The sequence below is a fragment of the Microcaecilia unicolor genome, chromosome 10 (genome assembly GCF_901765095.1).
Source record: "Microcaecilia unicolor chromosome 10, aMicUni1.1, whole genome shotgun sequence".
Taxonomy (NCBI): Eukaryota; Metazoa; Chordata; class Amphibia; order Gymnophiona; family Siphonopidae; genus Microcaecilia; species Microcaecilia unicolor.
The window spans coordinates 28,914,371-28,942,147 of NC_044040.1; the positions used below are offsets into that span (position 1 = coordinate 28,914,371).

At 45.0% G+C, this 27,777-nt stretch overlaps 1 protein-coding gene across 1 annotated transcript in view; it reads right to left on the bottom strand.

The window, feature by feature from the left end:
• Positions 1-27,777, bottom strand: part of FBXL13 (F-box and leucine rich repeat protein 13) — a 189,108-nt gene that overhangs the window by 12,927 nt on the left and 148,404 nt on the right. The window contains exon 19 of the mRNA XM_030216541.1: positions 2,415-2,549. Within this exon, the coding sequence (XP_030072401.1) occupies positions 2,415-2,549 (135 nt within the window). The remainder of the gene's footprint in view (positions 1-2,414; positions 2,550-27,777) is intronic.

A 27,777-nucleotide genomic window follows, 5' to 3' on the forward strand; every position in this document is an offset into this window, starting at 1 on the left:
TTGCTATTACAGGCTGGCAACTTTCTCAGATTTCAAACTGCCAAGTCTGATGTGGGCTGCCTTTAGATCTTGTGACACTAATGGATTTTGCTCCATTTTTTTAACCGAAAAGGTTTTGTTCTTGTTTAGTAGTGTTTTTTAAAATACAAATGGGATTTACCAGTCCATTCTGTTATTACCAAGATTTTCAGAAAATGATTTGGTCTAGGATTTTTAATTGTGTTTTAGAAGACTTTAATCCAATCAGATGTCTGATATTTCCATCCCTAGAAGAGACGTCCATTGATTGTGCTGTGTAAATTCTACAATAAATGATTACTTTTTGCATATCTCTGTTTTACATTAAGTACAAGCGGTGACCCATGATCATCCATTAAATATAGCACATTTGAAGAAAATCTACAAATGTGTTTGTTAGAGATGTGTTAACATATTTATTCCTAAATCTAATTGCAGCATCAACTATGATTCAAGTTATCAGGGAAAGAATTACAGCCATTAGTATAAAGGGTAATGTGTAACCACCCGCTGCCTTTCAGCTGCAGTCAAGCAAATCACAAGCTGCATTTCTGAACACTGCACAATCAACTGACTGCTTTAGTGATTGTTAAAACTTCTGTCTAAATTTAAAACTGTTCTGTACTAAACACAAATAAAACTAAGATAAATTAAACTTGCAGAAGACTAATTCCTATAGAATCTGAAAATAAGCAAGGAAGATCGGGGTTATGTACAGTGGGGGAAATAAGTATTTGATCCCTTGCTGATTTTGTAAGTTTGCCCACTGACAAAGACATGAGCAGCCCATAATTGAAGGGTAGGTTATTGGTAACAGTGAGAGATAGCACATCACAAATTAAATCCGGAAAATCACATTGTGGAAAGTATATGAATTTATTTGCATTCTGCAGAGGGAAATAAGTATTTGATCCCTCTGGCAAACAAGACCTAATACTTGGTGGCAAAACCCTTGTTGGCAAGCACAGCGGTCAGACGTCTTCTGTAGTTGATGATGAGGTTTGCACACATGTCAGGAGGAATTTTGGTCCACTCCTCTTTGCAGATCATCTCTAAATCATTAAGAGTTCTGGGCTGTCGCTTGGCAACTCGCAGCTTCAGCTCCCTCCATAAGTTTTCAATGGGATTAAGGTCTGGTGACTGGCTAGGCCACTCCATGACCCTAATGTGCTTCTTCCTGAGCCACTCCTTTGTTGCCTTGGCTGTATGTTTTGGGTCATTGTCGTGCTGGAAGACCCAGCCACGACCCATTTTAAGGCCCTGGCGGAGGGAAGGAGGTTGTCACTCAGAATTGTACGGTACATGGCCCCATCCATTCTCCCATTGATGCGGTGAAGTAGTCCTGTGCCCTTAGCAGAGAAACACCCCCAAAACATAACATTTCAGCCTCCATGCTTGACAGTGGGGACGGTGTTCTTTGGGTCATAGGCAGCATTTCTCTTCCTCCAAACACGGCGAGTTGAGTTCATGCCAAAGAGCTCAATTTTTGTCTCATCTGACCACAGCACCTTCTCCCAATCACTCTCGGCATCATCCAGGTGTTCACTGGCAAACTTCAGACGGGCCGTCACATGTGCCTTCCGGAGCAGGGGGACCTTGCGGGCACTGCAGGATTGCAATCCGTTATGTCGTAATGTGTTACCAATGGTTTTCGTGGTGACAGTGGTCCCAGCTGCCTTGAGATCATTGACAAGTTCCCCCCTTGTAGTTGTAGGCTGATTTCTAACCTTCCTCATGATCAAGGATACCCCACGAGGTGAGATTTTGCGTGGAGCCCCAGATCTTTGTCGATTGACAGTCATTTTGTACTTCTTCCATTTTCTTACTATGGCACCAACAGTTGTCTCCTTCTCGCCCAGCGTCTTACTGATGGTTTTGTAGCCCATTCCAGCCTTGTGCAGGTGTATGATCTTGTCCCTGACATCCTTAGACAGCTCCTTGCTCTTGGCCATTTTGTAGAGGTTAGAGTCTGACTGATTCACTGAGTCTGTGGACAGGTGTCTTTCATACAGGTGACCATTGCCGACAGCTGTCTGTCATGCAGGTAACGAGTTGATTTGGAGCATCTACCTGGTCTGTAGGGGCCAGATCTCTTACTGGTTGGTGGGGGATCAAATACTTATTTCCCTCTGCAGAATGCAAATAAATTCATATACTTTCCACAATGTGATTTTCCGGATTTAATTTGTGATGTGCTATCTCTCACTGTTACCAATAACCTACCCTTCAATTATGGGCTGCTCATGTCTTTGTCAGTGGGCAAACTTACAAAATCAGCAAGGGATCAAATACTTATTTCCCCCACTGTATGTTACCCAGCCATTGACAATGTTTCCTGCTTGCTTTCTAAATGTTCCATCTAACAAATGTTTCCACCACCTCTCACTGTATTGTACCTTTGGGCATCCAGCAATGCCAAGTGCTGTGAGCTTTTGACAGCAAAAGGCCACTGTTTTCATGCTCCGATTGGTCACCTTTAGGCAATGTGAGACATCCAGTTGTTCCAACTCCTTCACCTGCTGACAGAATTTCTGCAACACAATTAAAAATACAAAAGCAGTTTAGTACAGTTTCTCAACATTGGTGAAGGTATCGTAAAATCACAATGATTTATCTTTTAAATAAATGCGAGCACAGCAGACAACTGGAAGAGCCCCTTTATTCATTCAGACCTTCAGACGTTTTGTGTGTTTTAGAACATAAAGTTACAAAGAAGGTAGCTTAACTGAAAAATAGTGTGTGGGGGGAAGACCTCAGATGTCTATGGCAACACTTTTGAATTTCTCACAGTGTTATACCACAATTAGACTCCACTCATTGGTCTAAAAAACACACTTAATTGAGTGCATAATGCTGAATGTGATCAATTTTTTAAAATCTATTTTAAATCAAACTATTTGTTATCCAAAAATATTTTCTAACAATGCTATTCTACATCAATCAAAACTAAGCACTTATTGAATTATTCAAAAAGAGGTGCCATAGATTTCTGAGGTCTTTTTCTCCCTATTTTTCAATTGTTACCTTCTTTGTGGTTGTCCCTCAGTGGTTGACACATTTAAGAAGGTTATTTCCTCTTTCTTTTAGGTATTTAGAACATAAGAATAACCATACTGTGTCAGACTTATGGTCCACCTAGCCCACTATCCTGCTTCCAGCAGTGGCCAATCTGGGTTCCAAGTACTTGGCAGAACCCCAAAGAGTAGCAAGATTCTATGCTACCAATCCCAGGGACAGCAGTGGCTTTCCCCAAGTCTATCTCAGTAGCAGAATATGGACTTTTCCTCCAGCATCTTGTCCATATTTTTTTTAAACCCTGATATGTTAACCACTGTTACCACATTTAAGCCCCTGTTTACAAAACCGTGCTAGAGGCTGGCGGTGTAGTACTGCTAATACAGGAATGGGCTGTGTTGGCATTGCCACACAGCTTAGTAAACAGGGGGGTTAGTGATCAGGTAGATTCCTCCTGTCAATCCAAGAAGAAGGAGCAAGGTCTGGAAAGTGAGCCAGGTCCATGTATTATGTCACCGATGGTTGCTGGTTTGATGGTGGTTGCATCTCAGCATTTTCCTACCAAAGATTATAAAGAGGTTCAACAGCCTGGACCTTCATTTCTTCTTTTTTGTTGTCAATAATTACAAAGATCCATTTGACCCCTGAGGCAGGCATTTTGTGCTGAAACCCGGCCGTGTCGGGTTGTTTTTATGTTTCTTAGGATTAAAGATGTTTTTACTTCTTCCCTGAGTCCATCTCAGTTTTTTGTTTGCTGATAAATGTATGGAACAGGTTTCCAGAAGAAGCTGCCCAAGTTTCATCCAAGGATCTGTTTATGAACATGTTGAATGAGTTCATGAAGGGCAAAATCTTCAGAAGCGGATTTCCTTGAATGATTCAAAGAACTACAAGGTTAGAGATCATGAAGGCAGTTTTTCATGTGGGAGACAAAACTGACTGGAACAACCTTTCTTAGCCTTCCTCTAAATCATCATTGTGGAGCTACCAGTGTATCAGTCAAAGAAGGTGTAACTTGATAGACTTTGGTGAATCTATGTTGGCCAGTCTTTAAAAAGGATTTCAGAAGTGATCTAGGAAATTGTAGATTGATGAGCATGCTGTTGGTGCCAGGCAAAATAGTAGAGACTATTATAAAAGAATAAAGTTACAGAGCATATACATAAGCATGGATTAATGAGACAAAGTCAACATGCAAGGGAAATCTTGCCTCACCAATCTACTACATTTCTTTGAAGGGGTGAATAAGCATGTGGATAAAGGTCAGCCAGTCGATATTGTGTATTTGGATTTTCAAAAGGCATTTGACATAAGTACATCATGAAAGACTCCTGAGGAACTTAGAATGTCATGGGATAGGAAGTACTATGCTATTGTGGATTAAAAACTGGTCAAAAGATAGAAAATAGAGAGGTTAAATGGTCAGTATTCTCAATGGTGAAGTGTACATAGTTGAATTCCCCAGTGGACTGTACTGGGACTGCTGTTTTTTTTAAACATATTTATAAATGATCTAGAGATGGAAATAATTAGTGAGGTAATTAAACTTGCTGATGACATAAAGATACTCAAAGTTGTTAAATCGCAAGAGTCTCATAATAAGACCTTACGAGACTGGGATCCACTAGATATTTTCAAAGCACTTAGCCTTCCAAAGTTCCATAGAAACCTATGGAACTTTGGAAGGCTAAATGCTTTGAAAATGAGCCCCGCATCCAAATGGCAGATGACATTTAATGTGTGCAAAGTTATGCATGTGGGAAACAGGAATCCAAATTATAGCTGCATGATGCAAGGTTCCACATTAGGAGTCATCACCCAGGAAAAGGATCTAGGTGTCGTCATTGATGATACGTTGAAACCCTCTGCTAAGTGCTTAGTGGCAGCTAAGAAAGCAAATAGAATGTTAGGAATTATTAGGAAAGGAATGAAAAACAAAATGAGAATGCATCACTCCATGGTGCGACCGCATCTCGAATAGTGTTTGCAATTCTGGTCACCACATCTCAAAAAAGATATAGCAGAATTAGAAAAGGTACAGAGAAGGGCAATGAAAAAGATAACGGGATATAGGATGATTTCCCTATGAGGAAAGCAGCTAGGGCTCTTCAGCTTAGAGAAGAGACATCTGAGGGAAGATAGGATAAAGGTCTATAAAATACTGAGTCGAGTGGAACAGGTAGACGTGAATCGCTTGTTTACGCTTTCCAAAAATACTAGGACTAGAGGGCATGCAATGAAGCTACTAAGTAATAAATTTAAAACAAACTGGAGAAAATATTTCTTCACTGGACAATCCACTGCTTATTTCTAGGATATGCAGCATAAAATCTGTTTTACTGTTTTGGGATTTTGCCAGGTACTTGTGGCCTGGATTGGCCACTCAATGGGCAGTTGACAGTAGCAGCTGAATAAACTTACGTTCAAATGCTGGTTACTTGTGAAAGCCAGTAGAAGAGATTAGAGAATGTTCTTTCATATTATATAAACCCTGGAACCTCCTGAGACTGTTTAACATCATTGGAACAATGTTCAGTGTGCAGTACTCCCCTTTCATTATCTGTTCACTGTTTAGTGCCAAAATATTTAGAAAGGCTTAAACAGTACATTTTAAATTGTCACTGTCAAACCACAAAATTATAGAGGGCAGGGGAAACCCCAAGTACCAAGAGACCCTGGCATACCAAACAATTCCTATTTCAGTACCCACAATGAATAGAAAGTATTAAACCAGCAATTTACATAATAAGATATTTTTTTCTATTTTGACTAAATTGTAAAGGAGGCCTTAGAGTATGCTGTATTTAATAACGGAAGGCAGCAACTCTACCTAAAAAAGGAAAAGAAGTTACATCCAAACTGTTGAATAAAAACAGTATTACTCCAAATAATTGCAGCAAAGAAGTACTGAGGATTGGTAGACTGAAGAAAAGAAACGTTGGTTACAGGCAAATGTACTGAGGACCTACAGGCTCTGAAGGACTGCACAGCCAGCTGGAGTGTGTACCACACTGTTCCAACTCAAGACTAAAAATGGGCGAAGTCTCAGGGAGAATCTGGCAACACTTCTTAATTAGCTGAAATGTAACAGGAAGAATAACGAGGCTTCACTTATGGAGGTAGCCCTGCCCAGCGTTAAGGAGTTACAAATATAGTAACACAATTCTGGAATGGCCTCCCACTCAGCCATCTATCCCCCCTTCAATCCATTCAGAACTCTGCCGCACGTCTCATATTCCGCCAGAACCGATATACTCATATCACCCCTCTCCTCAAGTCGCTTCACTGGCTTCCGATCAGATACCGCATCCAATTCAAGCTTCTCCTCCTTACTTACAAATGCACTCACTCTGCTGCTCCACCCTACCTCTCTACCCTCATCTCCCCCTACGTTCCTGCCCTTAACCTCCGCTCACATGACAAATCCCTCCTCTCAGTACCCTTCTCCACCATTGCCAACTCCAGGCTCCGCTCATTTTCCCTTGCTTCACCCTATGCCTGGAACAGTCTTCCTGAATCCCTACGCCAAGCCCCCTCCCTACCCATCTTCAAATCCTTGCTTAAAGCTCACCTCTTCAATGCTGCATTCGGAACCTAACCTTTCGAACATATAGGTTGCCCCAATCTGTCTGACCTATATGATAAACTGTACATTTGTCTTTTTAGATTGTAAGCTCTTCGAGCAGGGACCGTCCTTCCATGTTAAACTGTACAGCGCTGCGTAACCTTAGTAGCGCTTTAGAAATGTTAAGTAGTAGTAGTAGTAGTAGTAGTAATTCTGGAATGTGCTGCCATGAAACATAAAAACGACCTACGAACAAGCTAACTTCCGAAGTTTACTGAAGACTCATCTCTTCAACAAGGCATACAACAAGGATCAACAAATATGAACTCCTGTACACATATCCAGAATTGCCCTTACAATAGTTGCTTGCCAAACCATTACCATGATTTTCGCTACTACTAAACGCACATTTTCTATATAATCCTATATAATAAAACTCACCCTCAACGTTCTGAGGACACTGACGTCACTGTCCGGTCCTCCGGGCACTTCCTTCCGGTTCGAAGCCTTCGTGGTGGTGAAGCCACCAAAAACACGTCGAGGGCGGAGCAATGGCGTCAGTGGCTTCACAACCAACGAAACAGCAGATTGAAGGTGGCGTGCCGAGGTCCGCAACAATGGCGGTCAGTGCCTTCAGAACGCCGAAGGGGTGAGTAGGGAGGGGGGGAGGTTCGGAAGGAAACCGTGCTAGCGCCCGTTTCATTTGCGCAAGAAACGGGCATGTTTTACTAGTTCTTATATAATACTTAAATATTTCTTACTATGATTGCTTGCTAAAATACGGACATGTTTTATCATTATCATGTTACCCAAAATCCTTCTGTTATTACCAGTTGTATACTTTCTAATGTATTCTCATTATTCATGATGTATTGTAAGCCACATTGAGCCTGCAAAGAGGTGGGAAAACGTGGGATACAAATGCAACAAATAAAATAAAAAACAGTAAATGACGGCAGATAAAGACCTGAACGGTCCATCCAGTTTGCCCAACATGACTGAACAGGTGAGAGAAATGTTTCCGGTTAGAGCCAGTTCATTGTTAATACCCATAGTAAAGGACGGCAATGCTTGAGTGGCATCCTGGCCAGGATATGGAGTGCATGATGGGGAGGGGGGGGGGGGGGGAGCAACCCCTGCTGTTAACTGTACATTGTCTCCAACCTGTTGCTCTTCATGGATCTCATTCAGCAATGGACTGGAATGTCTTAAAGAGATAAAACATGACGTTTCAAAACTGGTAGCCTGAAAGTGACAGTTGGCTCTCGCCATGAGGCATATTTTCAAAGCACTTTGGGAGGCTAAGTTCCATAGGTTTCTATGGAACTTTGGGAGGCTAAGTGCTTTGAAAATGAGCCTCCATATATCCTAGAGTCCAGGCTTCAGTGGTGGTGCCCACTGGATAAAGCACCAGTGGAAGTCCTTTACTTTATTCATATACTAGTCGTTAAGCCCGTAAAAACGGGCGAGATTTCCAGCTACCCTCCTCGCCGCCGCTCCCTCCCCCCTCCGTGCCGGGCCCCCTGCACTGACCTGACAGCGCCTCTCACCTCCATGTGAAAGCGCTGCAGGCAGCAGCAGATCGCTCTGCTGCTGCCTGCAGCGCTTTCACACGGAGGTGAGAGGCGCTGTCAGGTCAGTGCAGGGGGCCCGATGTGGAGGAGGGCGGGAGCGGCGGCAGCGGGGATGGGGGAGGAGGGCGCAGGTTGGTGCGCATGATGTTCATTTCCAGGCGGCAGCGTCCGACAGTGACTCTGACTCCATTTCCCTCTCTGTTCCGCCCTCTGACGTCATGACATCTTGACGCAAGGGCGGGACAGAGAGGGAAGTCTCTACTGCGCATTTGCAGGTGAGTCGGTCACTTGCCGTTTATATGTTTGATTAAGTGGCACTTAAGATCCCATGATCACAGCCAAATAAAATTGTGTGAGCCCACCCAGGTTGTGACCCCAAACACAGGTTTTGTGACCCTGTTTGGGAAGCTCTATTTATTCATTCATTCATTTGACATTTATACTCCACGTTATCCCTAACATACTCAAGTTCAATGGGGCTTACAATAAATAAAGCAACAGGCAAAGGTTTACAATACCATAAACAAAATATCAAGAGCAGAGTGGCACAAATAAGAACTAAACAATCAGGGCTTTTTTTGAGGGGGTACTGAGTACCAGCACCTTTTCCATTTTCTGCTAAAATTGACCCATGGGACCCCAAGTTTTAATGAAAGAGCTCAGGCTCTACACACCAATTCTGCCATGTCATAGATTCTGTGACTGGTTGCCGGGGGCCTGGCTATTGTGGGGTGGGTCCCTCAGTGATCACCCCATCCCTGAAGGGTGGCCTAGCATTTGAGTACCGACACCTTTTTTGCTAGAAAAAAATGCACTGTAAATAATAAACCATTGATGGCCAGTTACAATCTAACACACTCCATCAATGGGTAGAAACCTCTCAAAGAGGAAAGTTTTCAGTCTTTTGTGAAATACTAAGAGGGGCATTTTCGATATGACGTCTAAGTCCAGCTTTCGACATTTTGCTAAAAATGTTAAAAAATTCAAGTGGGAAATATAGCCATTTTCAAAACAGAAAAATGTCTTTTTTTTTTTTTTTTTCCGAAAATGGTTATTTGCTAGATGGTTTTGTGCTCCCTGCGTTTATCTTTTCAGTCCATTTTCAGAAAAAAAAAAACATCCAAGTGAAAAACGCACACAAGCAAGCCATTGGGATGTAGGAGGAGCCTGCATTCTTAGTAGACTGGCCACACAGATATCCCAGGACAGCAATGAGGCTCCCTAGGAGGCACTGCAGTGGACTTCAATTAAATGCTCCCAGGTACACATCTCACCGTTGCTCCCTTATCTTGTCTGCTGAGCATCCCAAAATCCACTACCCCCAACTGTACACCACTACACTAGCCCTTATGGGTGAAGTGGGCACCTATACGTGGGTACAGTGTGTGGAGGAGTAGCCTAGTGGTCAGTGCAGCGGACTTTGATCCTTGGGAACTAGGTTCAATTCCCACTGCAGCTCCTTGTGACTCTGGGCAACTCATTTATCCCTCCATTGCCCTGTATATACTATGTAAACCACTTTGAATGTAGTTGCAAAAATAAAAACACACACACAAAGGTGGTATATCAAGTTCTATTCCCATTCCCCTTTCTGGTGAGTTTTGGAGGGCTCACAGTTTCTACCACAAGTGTAACGGGTAGGCCTGGGTCCACCTGTCTACAGTGCGTTTGGGTGGGGCTTGAAGGACACAGGGAGTGGGGACTCAAGGATAGTACAGGAAGCAGGGCAAAAATTTGAGGATAGGAAGAACTAGGACTCAGAAAATGGGGGAGAAGTGGGAATGGTACTTGGATGGATTTGAGTGTGATTATGTTATATGGGGGACAGCAAAGATGGCTGAAGGGTGGTGAGTTGAGAAGTGGTGTGAATGACTTGGAGGACTGAAGAGGGTGAGAGAGTGGAAAAGAACAGGGTTGCTATGGAGAAGTGAGGGTAAGGAAAGGGATAGAACTATGAAGGGAATGAGAGGATGAGAACGGGGCTGGGTAGGGAATAAAAAATATACCTAAAGGACTGGAGGAAGGGGAGAGCATTGTTTGTATTCATTCGCCTACTTCCCTCTAATTCTGTCAACAGATCTAGTGTCAACCTATTATTCTTGCTCCCCCCTTCCTCAAGTCCCTTACTCAGCAGAGGGGGAAATGCATTTTTGTTTCTATTTTTCCAGTGTTGCATTGTATGTAACCAGATATTGGCTTCTTGAGGTTTCCAATTCCATTTTTCTCTTGTGTATTTCTAATTTTTGATCATTTATTCCCTGTTTGGCCAGGTTCTGCATTTGTGACCACAGTAAGGAATTCTGTTTAGGGATCTGTAACAGTCTGCTTTGTTCTCTTTTCCTGGCTGGAGATATATTGATGTTCTAGGTCCATTATAATATTTGCAGTACTGTCTTTCTGTAGGTACTACAGGGTTTTGCTGTCAGTATCCTGGGAGTTAGTGTTGTTATTGTATAGCAGGTTTGCTGCATAGGTTCTAAGTCTCTTTATGACAGAGTTTTGTATTTCAGAATGTGGCCGGCAGTTCCTGCTCTGCATCGGTTCCATGAGTTTTTTTGGCTCCGGTTTTGCATACAGAATTTGAGATGCAAGATGCATACTGGGGCTCTGTCTAATCTTGTATAAATGAAACAGGCTATGAGGTTCTTTACTGCATTGAAGCCCCTTGGAACAGGTTTTTTTATAGCCAATTTCAAGCATCACAACCTCTTCCTCCCAGCTAATCTAACCTCTATACCCCTAGTTCCCCCCCCCCCTCTAAAAATGAAACAACCTACGCCTACAGTATCCTTATCCAACCTTCATTTGAGTTGCCAGAGTGGTCTAGGGACAGGAAAGGAAGTGTACACTGTTTTTGAGGCCTGTCTCCCAACAGGTCCACAGGAGGGCTCGAGAAGTCTGCCAAGGAGAAAAGGAGTAACTCAGGGAACCTGTGGAGAAGATAGGAATGAAAGCTGGTAACAGAAGACTGGCCACTAGCCTAAGACTGCAGCGAATTGAGAAAAAGAGGGCTTGTCGTGCTGTGGTGAGACAAGTTGGAGTTACAGAGGACAGGTGAAGAGCATCTAGAAGTGAAGGGATCCAATGTGCTTTTCTTGTATTTCCATCTTTATGGGTTGAAGCCTATGTTTGTTTTGTGCCTGCTTTAAATAAATGAGTGACTACTGAAAAGGTGTGAGCAAACTCAAATAAATAAAACTGTTGAGTAAAATTCCCTTTTGTTTTGAACAGCTATTCAAACTGGATAATTGCTTTTATTGGAGACTCTTATCTCTTGTTTGTCCTGTTTGTCTGTCCTAATTAGCTTGTAAGCTCTGTCGAGCAGGGACTGACTCTTCATGTTCAAATGTACAGCACTGCGTATGTCTAGTAGCACTATAGAAATGATAAGTAGTAGCAGACTTTGGGATTCCGGAATTTTGCTACTCTTTGTCCTTATTCCTTATTTGTCCTGATTGTCTGTCTTGATTAGATTGTAAGCTCTGTCGAGCAGGGACTGTCTCTTCATGTTCAAATGTACAGCACTGCGTATGTCTAGTAGAAATGATAAGTAGTAGTAGTAGTAGCAGACTTTGGGATTCCTGAATCTTGCTACTCTTTGGGATTCTGCATGGAATCTTGTACTCTTTGGGAATCCAGAATCTTGCTACTCTTTGGGATTCTGCATGGAATCTTGTACTCTTTGGGATTCCAGAATCTTGCTACTCTTTGTCCTTATTCCTTATTTGTCTTGATTGTCTGTCTTGATTAGATTGTAAGCTCTGTCGAGCAGGGACTGTCTCTTCATGTTCAAATGTACAGCACTGCGTATGTCTAGTAGCACTATAGAAATGATAAGTAGTAGTAGTAGTAGCAGACTATGGGATTCCTGAATCTTGCTACTCTTTGGGATTCTGTACGGAATCTTGTACTCTTTGGGATTCCAGAATCTTGTACTCTTTGGGATTCCAGAATCTTGCTACTCTTTGTCCTTATTCCTTATTTGTCTTGATTGTCTGTCTTGATTAGATTGTAAGCTCCTTCGAGCACAGACTGTCTCTTCATGTTCAAGTGTACAGTGCTGCGTACGTCTAGTAGCGCTTTAGAAATGATAAGTAGTAGTATAGTAGTAGACTCATAGTGGCACACAAGTGAAGAAAAAAGGCATCCCAACAGCAGAGCCTTGAAATCTTGTCTTTCCCCTGCCCCTACAACTCCGAGGGTCAGGGGAATGCATTGTCAGCCCTGCCCACATAAGTAATCTCTGTCCAGCATTGCTGTGATGTACCCTAGGGATAATTGTCTAAATAACTTCTAACAATTTAGTATCCAGAGCTTGAACTCAGAAGAGGATTTCTTTAAAGTTAAAGATTGTACCCAAGATGTTTTGGCTTAAAACTTAAGGTTCTCTGCTGTCTTCACCAATCCACCCCAGTCTGAAAGTCATCTCTCTATATCTATTTTCTTAGAACTTCTTTCCCATCCTTATCTCTTTGCATCACCAATTGTATCTGACACCCTGGAATGGCAATGTCATAACAGATCTCTGTAAGTCACATTGAGCCTGCAAAGAGGTGGGAAAATGTGGGGTACAAATGCAACAAATAAATAAAATATGTTCCAGACTCATACAATTTACTTGGGCCCTTGGGTCTTTACAAACTAAGGCCTGCCAGATAAAGTAAAGCACCAGAAAATGAGTTAGCATAAGAAAGATCTGGAAGATTGTGGAAGACATTGGAAGAGAGCCAAAGGACATTATTGTATTTCTTATGAGTTAACATAAGAAGATCTGGAAGATTGTGTAAGACATTGGAAAAGAGCCAAAGGAAATTATGTATTTCCTTGATAGCAAAGGAAATTATGTATTTCCTTGATAGGAAGTTATCTTGAAAAGATTGAGATATTCTACTCATTTAATTGGCTTTCCTGAGGGAACAAAGAATTCAACTAAACATTAATATGTATTTAATGCTGCTCTTAGCTAAATCTGGTTAAAATGAAGAAGGTTCATCCCCTTAGCCTTCGCCATCTTGGAAATTTCCAGAAATTACCTACTGTCGGTGGCACTTAATCCATATGTTCTGCAGAGCTATGTAATGAATGTAACGTGTTACATGAGGGCATTTCAGCGATTTCTGCAGGAAAAGCTACAAGTGTTACAGAATATGATTGCAAAAATTTTGACAGGGACCAACAGATGGGAGAGCGCCTGCCCTGCATTTCAGTTGCCAATTTGGGAACAAACTCAGTTTAAACTATAAGTATTGACCTACAAAGCACTAGGTAACACTATTGCAGGGCTGTTACAGGACAAACTGAGCTGATATTGCCCAGGGCAGAGTATGTCCATTGCAGGGTTTACTGTTGAATGTACCATCTAGGTGAGCAATGAATCAGATTTTCAATTGCAGCTCCTATTTTGTGGAATAATCTTCCTTTGAAGTTGCAGGCAGAAGTTAATCTGGTCCGGTTGAGAAATCAGCTATTTGGTCCCTCATGGTGGATAATTGGGTTAGAAGTGGGGCTGTCATGGGACCCAGGCTATGTTGTATATATGTGACTATATATGGGGGGAAAGAGGCTAAAGTAGCAGATCCAAAATGTTGAGAAATGACCGGTTTTCAAGCAGTCTGCAAAAGTTACATATTTGAACTTTTTTTTTCACATAAAAGGATGCATTTGCTTTATCTGCAATGCAGTTAGCACGCGGTAAATGTTTTGTCTTTGTGATAACTGTATGGGAAGATGCTGTGAACACCCCTAGCTGATACCAGTGGCGTAGCCACAGGTGGGCCTGGGTGGGCCGGGGCCCACCCATTTAGTGCTCAGGCCCACCCAACAGTAGCACACATTCAGTGGTAGCTGATGGGGATCTCAAGCTCGGCCAGCTGAAGACTTCCCCCTGATGGTAACGAAAACGCTACTCTCCACGATACTGGCACCTGCATACGCTCAGTTTTCAGCGCATGCCTGCTGCATACTGCCAAGGTGGAAAGAAGCACTTTCCCACCAGCTGAAATTTGGGGGGGAACACTTGGTGCCCACCCACTTCTTGCCTAGGCCCACCCAAAATTTGTTGTCTGGCTACGCCCCTAGCTGATACCACAAAGGCTTTGTAGTTACTGCATTTTCATGTTCGCTATAAACATGCTGTAACTGTGAAATTTTAATGCACAGTAATAAAAGGGCCCAAAGTCCCACTCTTGTTTACATTCACAAACAGGTTTTAGACCCAGTGCACAAACTGTCTTTGGGAAATCTGTCGTATTCCATGCGGTGCGTCTTTCCAGTCTTGTTACTTTTACAGCTGCTGCTTACTTAAACTGAAATGCTTGACTTGGGCTGTTTTCTACCTGCTCGTGACATCATCAGAACACTCCGGCTCTGATGATGTCATGAACACTAATTTCAGCTGAATCATTCTCACTGAAGGGTCGCTTATTTAGCAACCTCAGTACTTGTGTCTTAGAAATCACAAAACAAGTGCTGTCTAGAAGGGCTGGACTCTGCCATATAGAAAGACTTGGGTGTAATTCCTAGGTGGGTTTCTGCTTTGTGGGCGAGTGGGGGGATGAACACCTGGAAGGAGGAAATCTCAATCATTGCTTGATGGTGACACCCAGAAATCAGATTTTAGGTTCAGTGGCTTGAGAACCAGGGGAACTGGGTTCAAATCACACTGCAGCTCCTTGTGAATCTAGGCAAGTCACTTAACCCTCCATTGCCCCAGGTACAAATAAGGTAGGAACAGTATAACAGGTAAAGTAACCACAAAGATCAACAAATGTGAACTCCTACACATATATCCAGAATTGCTTTACGATATTTGCTTGTTAAACCACTATAATGTACGATACAGACAGAGAGGGGCAACACAGTATACAGTCAGACAAACCAAAAGAAAAAAAGCAACACTGGGCCTTCAGAACTAGGACAACAGGAGTACTTTATTAACCAATGACCCGACACGGGCCATGTTTCGGCGCCAACAAGGGCGCCTGCCTCAGGGGTCGATGTACTGATGCAATGACGTGCAGATGACAAAGCACGAGTGCCTTGAAAAACTAAGATGTTATGTACAGTATTCGCTATGGCGAAAAAAACACTGAAAGCGCTGGCTCCAAAAAGGAACCTTCTCCTGTGTCATATACGATTTTACGCTGTGGTGCAAAAAGACGCTAAAAAGCGCTGCCTCCGACAAAGAGCCTTCTCCTGTGTGGCGAAAATAGTAAAAAAATGGTTAAAAATGATGTCAGGTCCTATATACTCGAAATAAAAAAGCGCGCCAAAAGTGGATGACGTTTGCAAGCTGCCACGTAAACGTTTTTTTCGCCATAGCAAATACTATACATAACATCTTAGTGTTTCAAGGCACTCGTGCTTTGTCATCTGCACGTCATTGCATCAGCACATTGACCCCTGAGGCAGGCGCCCTTGTTGGAGCCGAAACACGGCCCGTGTCGGGTCATTGGTTAATAAAGTACTCCTGTTCTAGTTCTGAAGGCCCAGTGTTGCTTTTTTCTTTTGGCTTGTTAAACCACTATTATGCTTTACATTATCATGTTACCCAAGATCCTTATGTAATACTAAAAGTCTATTTTCTTATATATTTCCACTATTCATGATGTATTGTAAGCCACATTGAGCCTGCAAAAAGGTGGGAAAATGTGGGATACAAATGCAATAAAATAAATAAATAAACCTTACGATATTAAGAAGATGCATTTACTTTTTACAGTTAGAAAGATTAATTCCCAGACTATGGTCCTGAACACCGGGAGGAAATAATTTCCCAGATACTCTAAGTTACAAGATTTTATAAATGGTAATTGTTTTGGTATGCATTTATCCGCAGAACTGTCAGTGCAGCCTGTCTGACTCATTTTACACCGTCTCCAGTGCTGCAGGAAGGTTCTTCTAAATGGCTGGGCTCCAGCAATTACCAGCATTTCTCTGTTCATCCCTCATCAGCTTTTCTGTCTTTGGGGGATCTGATTCTTTTCTCTGCCAGTTTCACAGGGTGTTAACTGCTTAGCAATAATCCTTTATACTCCCACATGCAAGTACGTTTTTCTCTATATATACTGTAGCTGAAAGGGATTTATATTCTGGTTTATTCCTTTTTCAGAAAGATTTGGGCCTTAATTTTATGAATCTTCTATTCTTAGCATGTTGGACAAAGCCCAAGGTGGATAAAGTCATTTACAAGTAAATTGCCTTCTTAGTTTATGGTGGTGATGTGACAAATGAGCTGATTAAAATCACCAGTAAGTTAATAAACTCTATTTGCACGGCACTGGCCAGAATTCTGTGTTGGGAATCCTGCATACCAACTAGCTGATGCTCAACATTCTGGAATATTATCTCATTTTGAGATGAAATAATTAAACAAAATGTCTAGCATCAGGGTTATCAAACACAAATATTTTATTTTGGCTAGTTTCAAGTTAAACCTTGTAGTAAGCTGTTTATTATAATAATAATAATTAGAAATGTGTCAAAAACTGCAAATACCATGTGCTATCCTAATTCTGTCTCTAATCATAGAATATTCCTATGTGCAAGATTTATTAAAATGTGGGCTCTAATTGAGATAACCTAATGCAGGAAATCAAAGAAAAAATGATTCCCGGATTCCCCCCCCCCTAATTTTCCCAAATTCCAAGGTTCATATTACTGTCATCTGTGATCCTGCTCCAAGGGCAGATTCTTGGATGAACGGTGGGGTTTAGAATCATTGCTCACAGTCTCTGGTCTATTTCTGAAAATGATTTCCAAGGTTGGACATCTGTTGCTGCTGTTGTTGCTGCTTTGATTGCTCTTAGCTTTGCATTGTGCCTTCAATTTCTTTCTCACCTACACATCAGCTGCCAGGATATGACCCTGCTCTGCTCCATAATTACTTAACTATACATACCAGAAAAGTTCTGGTTCATACTATCAGATCTATAGAAAACTAATCTAATGTTATCTCTTTGTGAATAAGGTCTGAGGTCCTTTCTTCAAATGACATTCTTTTTCAGTGTGGATTATATTAGATCAATCAAAAATATAAACAGCATTTTTGGAATTCTTGGAGTCACCATTGATCGACACCTAACACTTGAGAATCATGCGAAAAACATAACTAAAAAGATGTTTAATTCAATGTGGAAACTAAAAAGAGTTAGACCATTTTTTCCAAGGACTGTCTTCCGCAATCTGGTACAATCATTGGTACTCAGTCATCTGGACTATTGTAACTCACTCTACGCTGGCTGCAAAGAGCAAATACTTAAAAAAAACTCCAGACAGCCCAGAACACGGCAGCCAGACTAATATTCGGCACATCAAAATACGAAAGCGCGAAACCCCTTGGAGAAAAACTACACTGGCTCCTACTAAAAGAACGAATCACGTTCAAACTCTGCACCCTAGTCCATAAAATCATCCATGGCAACGCCCCAGCCTACACGTCAGACCTAATAGAACTACCACCCAGGAACGCAAAAAAATCTTCTTGCACACTCCTTAATCTTCATCCTCCCAAGTGTAAAGGTCTGAAATACAAATTAATGCACACATCTACCTTTTCCTATACGAGCACGCAGCTCTGGAACGCATTGCCATGTAACCTGAAAACGATCCATGAATTGACCAATTTCCGTAAACTACTGAAAACCTATCTCTTCGACAAGATATATTACAAAGATCAACACGTGTAACTATATAATCTCTAATATATCCAGAAATGTCTTATATTGTCTTTGCTTTAACACTATCGTGTATTTCACCACCATGTAACACAAAACCCTCTGTAACCAAATGTTTATTCTCTTCTACTTCCAGTATCTATGATGAATTGTAAGCCACATTGAGCCCGCAAAGAGGTGGGATAATGTGGGATACAAATGCAATAAATAAATTATCTCTACCAGAATGAATGGGAGGTCAATGGCAGGGCTGTGCACATCCTTGTGGAGGGACCTGGGTTCAATTCCTGGCTCAGGTCTTCTGCTCCCAAGATCATTTGGAGCTGGTGTGCTGTGGAGATTACATTCACAGCCATTAGGAAGGTAGAAGCAAAAGAGTCATAATTACTGCACATTGTGATACCTGGGTACTTGATTTACGGCCTATGATTATATAGAAACATGAGGGCAAGGGCCAAAAAAGCCCATTCAGTCTGCCCATCCTCAGTAACCACTAACTCTTCCTTTCCTAAGGGATCCCACATGCCTGTCTCACGCTTTCTTAAATTCTGACACAGTCCTTTTCTCTATGACATCCACCGGGAGGCCATTCCACGCATCCACCACCCTTTCTGTGAAAGATTCCTTCTAAGCCTATTTCCTCTTAACTTCATCGTATGCCCCCCTCATTCCAGAGTTTTCCTTCATTTGAAAAAGGCTCACCTCCTGTACGTCAACGCCACTGAGGTATTTAAACATTTTTATCATATCACCTCTCTCCCACCTCTCTTCCAGCGTATGCATGTTGAGGTTCCTAAGCCTGTCCCTGTATGTTTTATGACCGAGACCGCTTACCAATTTTGTAGCCGCACTCTGGACCGACTCCATCCTGTTTGTATCCTTCTGTAGGTGCGAACTTCAGAATTGCACACAGTACTCTAAATGGGGTCTCACCAGAAACTTATACAAGGGTACTATCATCACCTCTTTTTTCCTGCTGGTCATTCCTCTCCTTATGCAGCCAAGCATCTTTCTGGCTTTGACCGTCACTTTTTCTTCCTGTTTGGAGACCTTAAGGTCATCAGACACAATCACCCCCCAAGTCCCGCTCTTCTTTCATGCACAGAAGCACTTCACCCCCTATATTGTACTCTTCCCCTGGATTCTTGTAACCCAAGTGCATGACGGTAAAATTATGTATAATCATACCTGATAATTTTCTTTCCATTAATCATAGCTGATCAATCCATAGACTGGTGGGTTGTGTCCATCTACCAGCAGGTGGAGATAGAGAGCAAACTTTTGCCTCCCTATATGTGGTCATGTGCTGCCGGAAACTCCTCAGTATGTCGATATCAAAGCTCCATCCGCAGGACTCAGCACTTAGAGAATTACACCCACGAAGGGACACTCTGCCCAGCTCACCACCGCCGAAACGGGGGAGGGGAATTAACCCAGCTCATCCCCACACAAGTGGGGGAGGGGAATCCGTCCAGCTCATCCCCGCGGAGCGGGGGAGGGACACCACACCCGCCGATGCGGGGGGATCTGGCTTATCCTGCAACCGCAACCGCGGGAGGAGCTGACTGACCCGAACACCGCCGAAGCGGGAGGGGTACAAAACTGCCCTACAGCCGCACGAAGCGGGAGGGAGTGCCGGCAGAATTATAAGTCTCAATCCAGCCCCGTAAAACGGAGGGGAGAGGAATGCAGCAGCTCACTGTAACACAAACTCGTCTTAACTCTTGAAGAATCCAAGTGAAAAAACTTGAACACGAAGTCTTTCTGAAGTAACTGAAGAGTAAACTTGAACCTGAAATGCAACCAGAATAAAACAATACAGATATCTGGGAGGGGCTATGGATTGATCAGCTATGATTAATGGAAAGAAAATTATCAGGTATGATTATACATAATTTTACCTTCCATATCATCAAGCTGATCAATCCATAGACTGGTGGGATGTACCGAAGCAGTACTCACCCAGGGCGGGACATAGAAATCCCTGACCGCAACACTGAAGCTCCAAACCGGGCCTCCGCCCGAGCAGCCACAGTCAAGCGGTAATGCTTGGAGAATGTATGGGCCGAAGCCCAAGTTGCCGCCTTGCATATCTCTTCCAAGGAGACGGAACCGGCCTCTGCCATCGAGGCCGCCTGAGCTCTTGTGGAGTGAGCCTTCAGCTGGATAGGCGGCACCTTCCCTGCGGCCACATAAGCCGCTGCAATGGCTTCCTTGACCCATCTTGCCACTGTAGGCTTAGCAGCCTGCAGACCCCTACGAGGACCTGCAAACAGGACAAACAGATGATCCGATTTCCGGAAATCATTGGTCACTTCCAAGTATCTGATGATGACTCGTCTCACATCCAGATATTTAAGAGCAGAGTACTCCTCTGGGTAGTCCTCCCTACGAAAGGAAGGGAGACAGAGCTGCTGATTCACATGGAAGCGAGAAACAATCTTGGGCAGAAAGGAAGGCACTGTGCGAATAGTCACTCCTGCCTCAGTGAACTGCAGAAAAGGCTCTCGACATGAGAGCGCCTGGAGCTCGGAAACTCTTCTGGCTGAAGTGATAGCCACCAAAAAGACTGCTTTCAACGTCAGGTCTTTCAGAGATGCCCTCGACAAGGGTTCAAACGGCGGCTTCTGCAATGCTCTTAGCACCAGGTTGAGATTCCACGCAGGCACCACTGAGTGCAGAGGAGGGCGCAGGTGATTAACTCCCCTGAGAAAGCGCACCACATCTGGCTGGGAAGCCAGGGAAGCACCCTTCAGGCGGCCCCTGAAGCAAGCCAGAGCCGCTACCTGGACCTTAAGGGAACTGAGCGACAGGCCTTTGTCCAGACCTTCTTGCAGGAACGCCAACACTGAAGAAATTGGAGCAGTGAAGGGAGAAAGTGAGCCTGCTTCACACCACGCTGCAAAGATACGCCAAACCCTGGCGTAAGCAGTAGAAGTAGAGCGTTTCCTCGCTCTCAGCATAGTGGCGATAACCTTGTCTGAGAAGCCCTTCTTCCTCAGACGCTGCCGCTCAATAGCCAGGCCGTAAGACCAAAGGGGGAGGGATCCTCCATCACCACGGGACCCTGATGTAACAGGCCCTGCTCCACTGGCAGCCGCAGAGGATCGTCGATTGAGAGCCTGATCAAGTCCGCATACCAGGGACGTCTGGGCCAATCCGGACCCACCAGGATTATCCTGCCGGGATGTCTTGCCACCCGGTCTAGGACCCTGCCCAACATGGGCCAGGGTGGGAACACATAGAGAAGCTCTTGTGTCGGCCATTGTTGGAGAAGAGCATCTACTCCCAGGGATCGAGGGTCCCGTCCTCTGCTGAAGAAGCGCGGCACTTGGCAATTGGCCGATGACGCCATCAGATCTAGGCTCGGCTGGCCCCAGCGCTTCGTGATGTCCAAGAACGCCTGAGCAGATAGCTGCCACTCTCCGGGCTCCAAGGTATGGCGACTGAGAAAGTCCGCCTTGACATTCATGACTCCGGCAATGTGGGCCGCTGACAGCTGTTCCAGGTTCGCTTCCGCCCACTGGCATAGACTCATAGCCTCCTTGGCTAGAGGGGCGCTCTTGGTACCTCCCTGGCGGTTGACATAGGCCACAGCCGTGGCATTGTCCGACAGTACCCGTACAGGCTTCAGCACCAGTACCGGGATGAACTCCAAAAGCGCCAACCGAATGGCTCTGAGTTCCAGGAGGTTGATAGACCACTTCGCCTCTGCAGGAGACCAGAGCCCCTGCGCTGTCCTTCCCAAGCAGTGGGCTCCCCAGCCCGACAATGAGGCGTCCGTCGTGACGACAATCCACTCTGGGGTCACCAGAGGCATTCCTGCAGACAACTTGTCTGCCTGCATCCACCAGCTCAGCGCCTTGCGCACTGCTGGATCCAAGGGAAGACGCACCGCATAATCCTCCGACATCGGAGTCCAGCGCTGCAGCAGAGAGTGTTGTAGTGGTCTCATATGAGCCCTGGCCCAGGGCACTACTTCCATCGTGGCCGTCATAGAGCCCAACAGCTGCACATAGTCCCAAGCCCGAAGAGGAGAGGCTACCAGGAACTGGTCCACCTGAGCCTGAAGTTTGACAATCCGATTGTCTGGCAGGAACACTCTGCCCACTTGGGTGTCGAATCGAACTCCCAGATACTCCAGGGACTGAGTCGGGCGCAGCTGGCTCTTCTCCCAGTTGATGATCCATCCCAGGGAGCTCAAAAGAGCAACTACCCGGTCCACAGCTTTGCCGCACTCTGCATAAGAGGGGGCTCGGATCAACCAGTCGTCCAGATAAGGATGGACTTGTACTCCTTCCTTTCGCAGGAAGGCCGCTATGACCACCATTACTTTGGAAAAGGTCCGCGGAGCAGTAGCCAACCCGAACGGGAGGGCTCTGAACTGGAAGTGTCGGCCCAGGACTGCAAAACGCAGAAAGCGTTGATGAGGAGGCCAGATGGGAATATGCAGGTACGCTTCCTTGATGTCCAAGGAAGCCAGGTACTCCCCTGCCTTCACTGCCGCTATAACAGAGCGGAGAGTCTCCATGCGAAAGTGCCGCACTTTCAAGGCCCGATTGACCCCTTTGAGGTCGAGGATAGGCCGGACAGAACCTCCTTTCTTTGGTACCACAAAGTAAATGGAGTAACGCCCCTTGCCAAGCTGACTTCCTGGCACCGGAACGACCGCACCCAGGCGGATCAGATTGTCCAAAGTCTGCTGCACTGCCACAGCTTTGACCGGAGACTTGCAGGGAGAGAGTACAAACCCGTCTCTTAAGGGTCGGCAGAACTCTAGCTTGTAGCCGTCTCTGATGACTTCCAGCACCCAAGCGTCTGAAGTTATTGTGGTCCACTCGCCCAGAAACGAGGACAGCCGTCCTCCAATCTGCACTGGGGCGTGGACCAAGACCCCGTCATTGGGTACGAGACCCTGGGGGAGGACCGGAGGGAGCACCTCCGGGACGGCGGTCTCTGCGAAAGGAACGCTGCTTGGGGGAGAAATGCCTCTTAAAGGAAGAGGGGGCAGAAGAACCCGACCTGCCCGGGCGGTACCGACGGGCTTCCTGAAACCGTCCTCTGGAGGTACCGGGACGAGCACTAGCCCGAGCCCTGACCTCTGGTAACTTCTTGCCCTTAGATGTGCCGAGATCGGTCACGATTTTGTCCAGCTCGACCCCAAAGAGCAGCTTGCCTTTAAAAGGCAACCTAGCCAGGCGGGATTTAGAGGCGTGGTCAGCAGACCAATGTTTCAGCCAAAGCCACCGCCGCGCAGAGACTGTCTGAGCCATGCCTTTAGCTGAGGCTCTCAAGACATCATACAGCAAGTCTGCCACATAGGCTAAGCCCGATTCCAGGGCTGGCCAATCATCCCTCAAGGAATGATCCGAGGGGGAAGCCCGCTGCACCATAGTCAGGCACGCCCTGGCCACATAGGAGCCGCAAACTGAGGCCTGCAAACTTAAAGCAGCCGCCTCAAAGGACGACCTTAAGGCCGCCTCCAATCTCCTGTCTTGGGCGTCCTTTAGGGCCGTGCCACCTTCCACCGGCAATGCCGTTTTCTTAGTCACCGCAGTGATTAAAGAATCCACGGTAGGCCACAGATAGGCCTCACGTTCACTCACAGCCAAAGGATAGAGGCGGGACATAGCCCTAGCCACTTTAAGGCTCGCTTCTGGGACATCCCATTGAGCCGAAATTAAGGTGTGCATGGCATCATGCACGTGGAAGGTTCTAGGCGGGCGCTTCGTTCCCAGCATAATGGCAGAGCCAACAGGGGCTGAGGGAGAGACGTCCTCCGGAGAGGAAATCTTCAAAGTGTCCATGGCCTGTAACAACAGGTTGGGCAAATCCTCTGGGCGAAAAAGCCGCGCTGCAGAGGGGTCATCCGCTCCATCCGAGCGGGGATCCGTCTCCTCCAAGGAATCCGCAAAGGACCGTTGGGAGACCTCAGACACGCTGCCCTCATCTACATCGGAGGAGACAAATTCCTCCAAGGCCTGGGAATCAACCCGAGGGCGTTTACCTCTGGGAACCTCAACCTCTTTACCAGACGAGGGAGCGGGGGCAGCGTTGTGCATGAGGAAGGCCTGATGCAGCAGCAAAACAAACTCGGGGGAGAAACCCCCCAGACTGTGCACTTCCGCAGCCTGGGCAACAGCCCTAGGCGCACTCTCAACCGGCGCTCGCAACAGCGGGGGAGAGGCCTGCTGCGCATCCAAAATGGCGTCCGGCGCGAAACTCCGCGAAGGAGCCGCGCGGGAAGAACGGCTCTTAACTTTAGCCGCTTCTGTGCCGTCGCCCAAATTAAGGGCGTTCATGGCATTAATGTCTCCAACCTCAAGGGCGGCCCAAGAAGAAGCCGTCCGAGCCGCGTGGCCGGCCAAAATGGCGGAGGCGAGGAGCGGGGGATGGGCGTTTATGGCGGGAAAAACCGCCACGCCGGAGGAAGGACCGGGACATTCATCGGTCACGAAACTGCCACCCAACAAGGGCGAATCAGGCTTTAAGACCCCCGCATCCCCTCTAGAAGCGCTCAAGCGACCCGGGGAGCGACCCTTTGCGCCCTCGCCCTCCGACGCCATGTGCCACGAGGAGAAGAATCGGGGAACCCCCGCCCGCTATAAAAAGGTAAAATTACCTGCTGTCCGCTCCGAGTTGTAACGACCTGGTGTCCCAGTGAGTAGCTGCAATAGACGCTTAAATAAACGTCGAAATAAACGCCTTTAAGGACGTTTAAAATTTTTTTTTTTTTTTTTTTTTTTTTTTTTTTTTTTTTAACGGAGCCAGCGGGAGGGGGGAGAAAAGGAGGGACCTGGCACCACCAGGTTTGCACTTGCTCAAAAGAGCCCTCAACCCCAGGCACTCAACAAAACCTAAAAATTAGGCTTGGAGGCCTAGCCAGAGCTGCTGCTGCTGTGTGTGACCACCACCTGCTGAGATAGAGAACATACTGAGGAGTTTCCGGCAGCACATGACCACATATAGGGAGGCAAAAGTTTGCTCTCTATCTCCACCTGCTGGTAGATGGACACAACCCACCAGTCTATGGATTGATCAGCTTGATGATATGGAACTTGCATTTCTTAGCATTAAATCTTAGTTGCCAATTATTGGACCATTCTTCAAGCTTTGCTAGATCCTTCCTCATGCTATCCACACCTTCCGGGGTGTCCAACCTATTACAGAGTTTGGTATCATACACAAAGAGAGAAACCTTACCAGACAGCTCTTCCGTAATTTCATTCACAAAGAAGTAAAAAAGAGCCGTGATTGCAGAATGAACCCAGGTGCATGGCTCTTGGTCAAAACTGTTGCTACAATGACTTTCTAAAGTGATGTTGGAGGATATATAAAGAAAAGAAAAATCCATAGAGTGGTGATCCAAGCTGGGCCTGGTTCTGACTGAACTGGAAGCCCAAAGGAGAATACAAAAACTGCTGGGTCTACAGGAAGGCATGGCCCTAACCAAAGGTGCCTTTTTACTAAGCCGCGGCAAAAAGAGGCCTGCGGGAGTGGGCATCTTTTGGGTGTGCGCCGGGACAGTTTTTGCCGTGTCCTAGAAAAAGGGCCTTTTTTTAAGGGGCCGGAAAATGGAAGTGCGGCAAAATAAAAACCAGCGTGCGTCCATTTTCGGCCTGAGACCTTACCACCACACATTGACTTACTCGTAAGGTCTCACGTGCTACCCGGGCAGTAGGTGTGCAGTGCACATACACTGCTATTTATCGTCGGGTAAGTGCCACACGGTATAAATAGAAAATATTTAATCTTCGTTTCTTGAATTTCCCCAAATAATTTACGACTTCTCCAAGGGATATGCTAAGGAAATACATAAGAGGTATATTGGGAGTAGCCGAGGAGGCCATTCCCCCGTTTTCTCACATTTACTACTTGCCAACAAAAATGAGAGAGAGTCAGATTCAAGAACTTGATGTCTCAGAGATCCTAGAAGCTTCTGACAGTGAAACGGTAACACCGGCGACTTTACTTGCAACTGTGGCATTAACGCTAGATAAAAATTGGTTAATGAGACTATTCTTTCAGAATAGGGAAAAAGGTTTCCTTGGACTGAAAATCAGAGTTTTTCCTGATGTGACTAAAGACACTCAGAAGCGTAGACAACAATTTCTTATGATGAAGCCAAGGGTTCTTCATTTGGGGGGTGACATTTTTTCTAAGATATCCCTGTAAGTGTGTTGTTAAATATCAGACAAATAAGTATGTTTTCTTTGATCCACCACAACTCACCGCCTTTTAACATCTAAGGAGCTTATTGGGAGGGGTGAGAATAGTTCAGTGCAGTGGCGTTCCTAGCCTCGACGACACCCTGGGCGGATCGCTGATGCGCCCCCCCCCCCCCGGGTGCACGCCGCTAGGGGGGATGCCGCGGCGCGCACCTATCGGCTGCGAGTTTGAATCGCTACGCTAAATTCTCTCGTTTGCTGCAGCTCCCTCCCTGTTCCGGGGCAGAGGGAGGGAGCTGCAGCGACGAGAGAATTTAGCGTAGCGATTTGAACTCGCAGCCGACAGGCGCGCGCCGCGGCACCCCCCCAGCAGCGTGCACCCTGGGCGGACCGCCCCCACCGCCCCCCCTTGGTATGCCACTGGTTCAGTGTAAAATAAACTGGAACCTTTTTGGGAATCAGATTTTGCAAATTCCTGTTTTGTTTCTTAGTTATTTGAATTAAATATCCATATATGTAACATTTCAAATCACCAAATTGTGGACTTGAGGATTATCTGATGAAAATATTTTCCTTTTCTTATGTTTTTCTTAAATGTAAAACTTTGATTTTATATATAGTATAACCGAAACCAGGTAACCTTTCTGTACAAGTATTATGCTTGAATGTTATTTAAAACTTATAAATAAAATAATAAAAATTAAAAAAAAAAAGAAAATATTTTCTACTGCGTGTTTTCGACACACGCCAAATTCAGAATTACCACCTGGGGCATGTGGTAGCCGGGCGCTAATGCTGATTTGGTGCACGCTGGACACGCATAGGGCTTTATGTGCCTTTGTAAAACGGCACCTCAATGCAGCCAGGAAATAGTTTCAGCAATGGAAGCAAATTTCTGGCACCATTTAGACTTATGGGCTGTGTAACCAGCATGTGTGCCTCAGTTATATAGATAAACCATCTGAATACATTGCTTTATTGTTATCGTTTTCCTTCTTAACACAGTGTATCATTAAGGGAGTATGTTTGAAAGGCTAGAATTGCTATAAAATTCTCCCACTATTATGTATACAACCTTGCCCCTCAACAGTGTGAATTTATGTTCAGGTCATCTCAGAGTTTCTCACTTTATACCAACTGCCAAAAATTCCTAAATTGGTATTTTCACAAATCCAGTCTTTGGGCTCCCCAAATAGGTTTGGTTTTCAGGATAACAAGATGTACAAAATAATCAGGGGTATGCAAATCTATCTCATTAATATTCCTTAAAAACCAAACCTACATGGGGGTCTCAAGGACTGAATCGGGAACTAATGTCCAAAGTAAACAGGGACCTTATTTTACAACAGTTACTGAAAGGAGTGTGACCAGCACCTTAAACAAACAAATGGCTCTGAGATTTTTCCTAACTGCATCATTCTGTTCTATATAATCTCTTGCTAGACAATTGTACTGTTATAACGATAAATCTTGTGCTTCCCTGCTTCAGTGGTGTGTGCAGTCTGTTTCTCCCTTATACTGTGTGGTTAATAGCTTTAAACACACATGTTGCAAGGGATTCTGGTGGAGTGATTAATATAGGGATGCACCGAGCAGCTTTTATTTCAGGAAATACTTTTCCCAGCCCTTCACTTGTTCCTTTGTAATGTCTTTGTTCCAGTTTCCTGCTCTTTTTTTTTTTTTTTCTGCCTTGGCTCACAGGATCTGGATTTTAAAAACAGGTTTCTGGGTCAATAGTGTCAGGGATTCACACTCTGACTGTG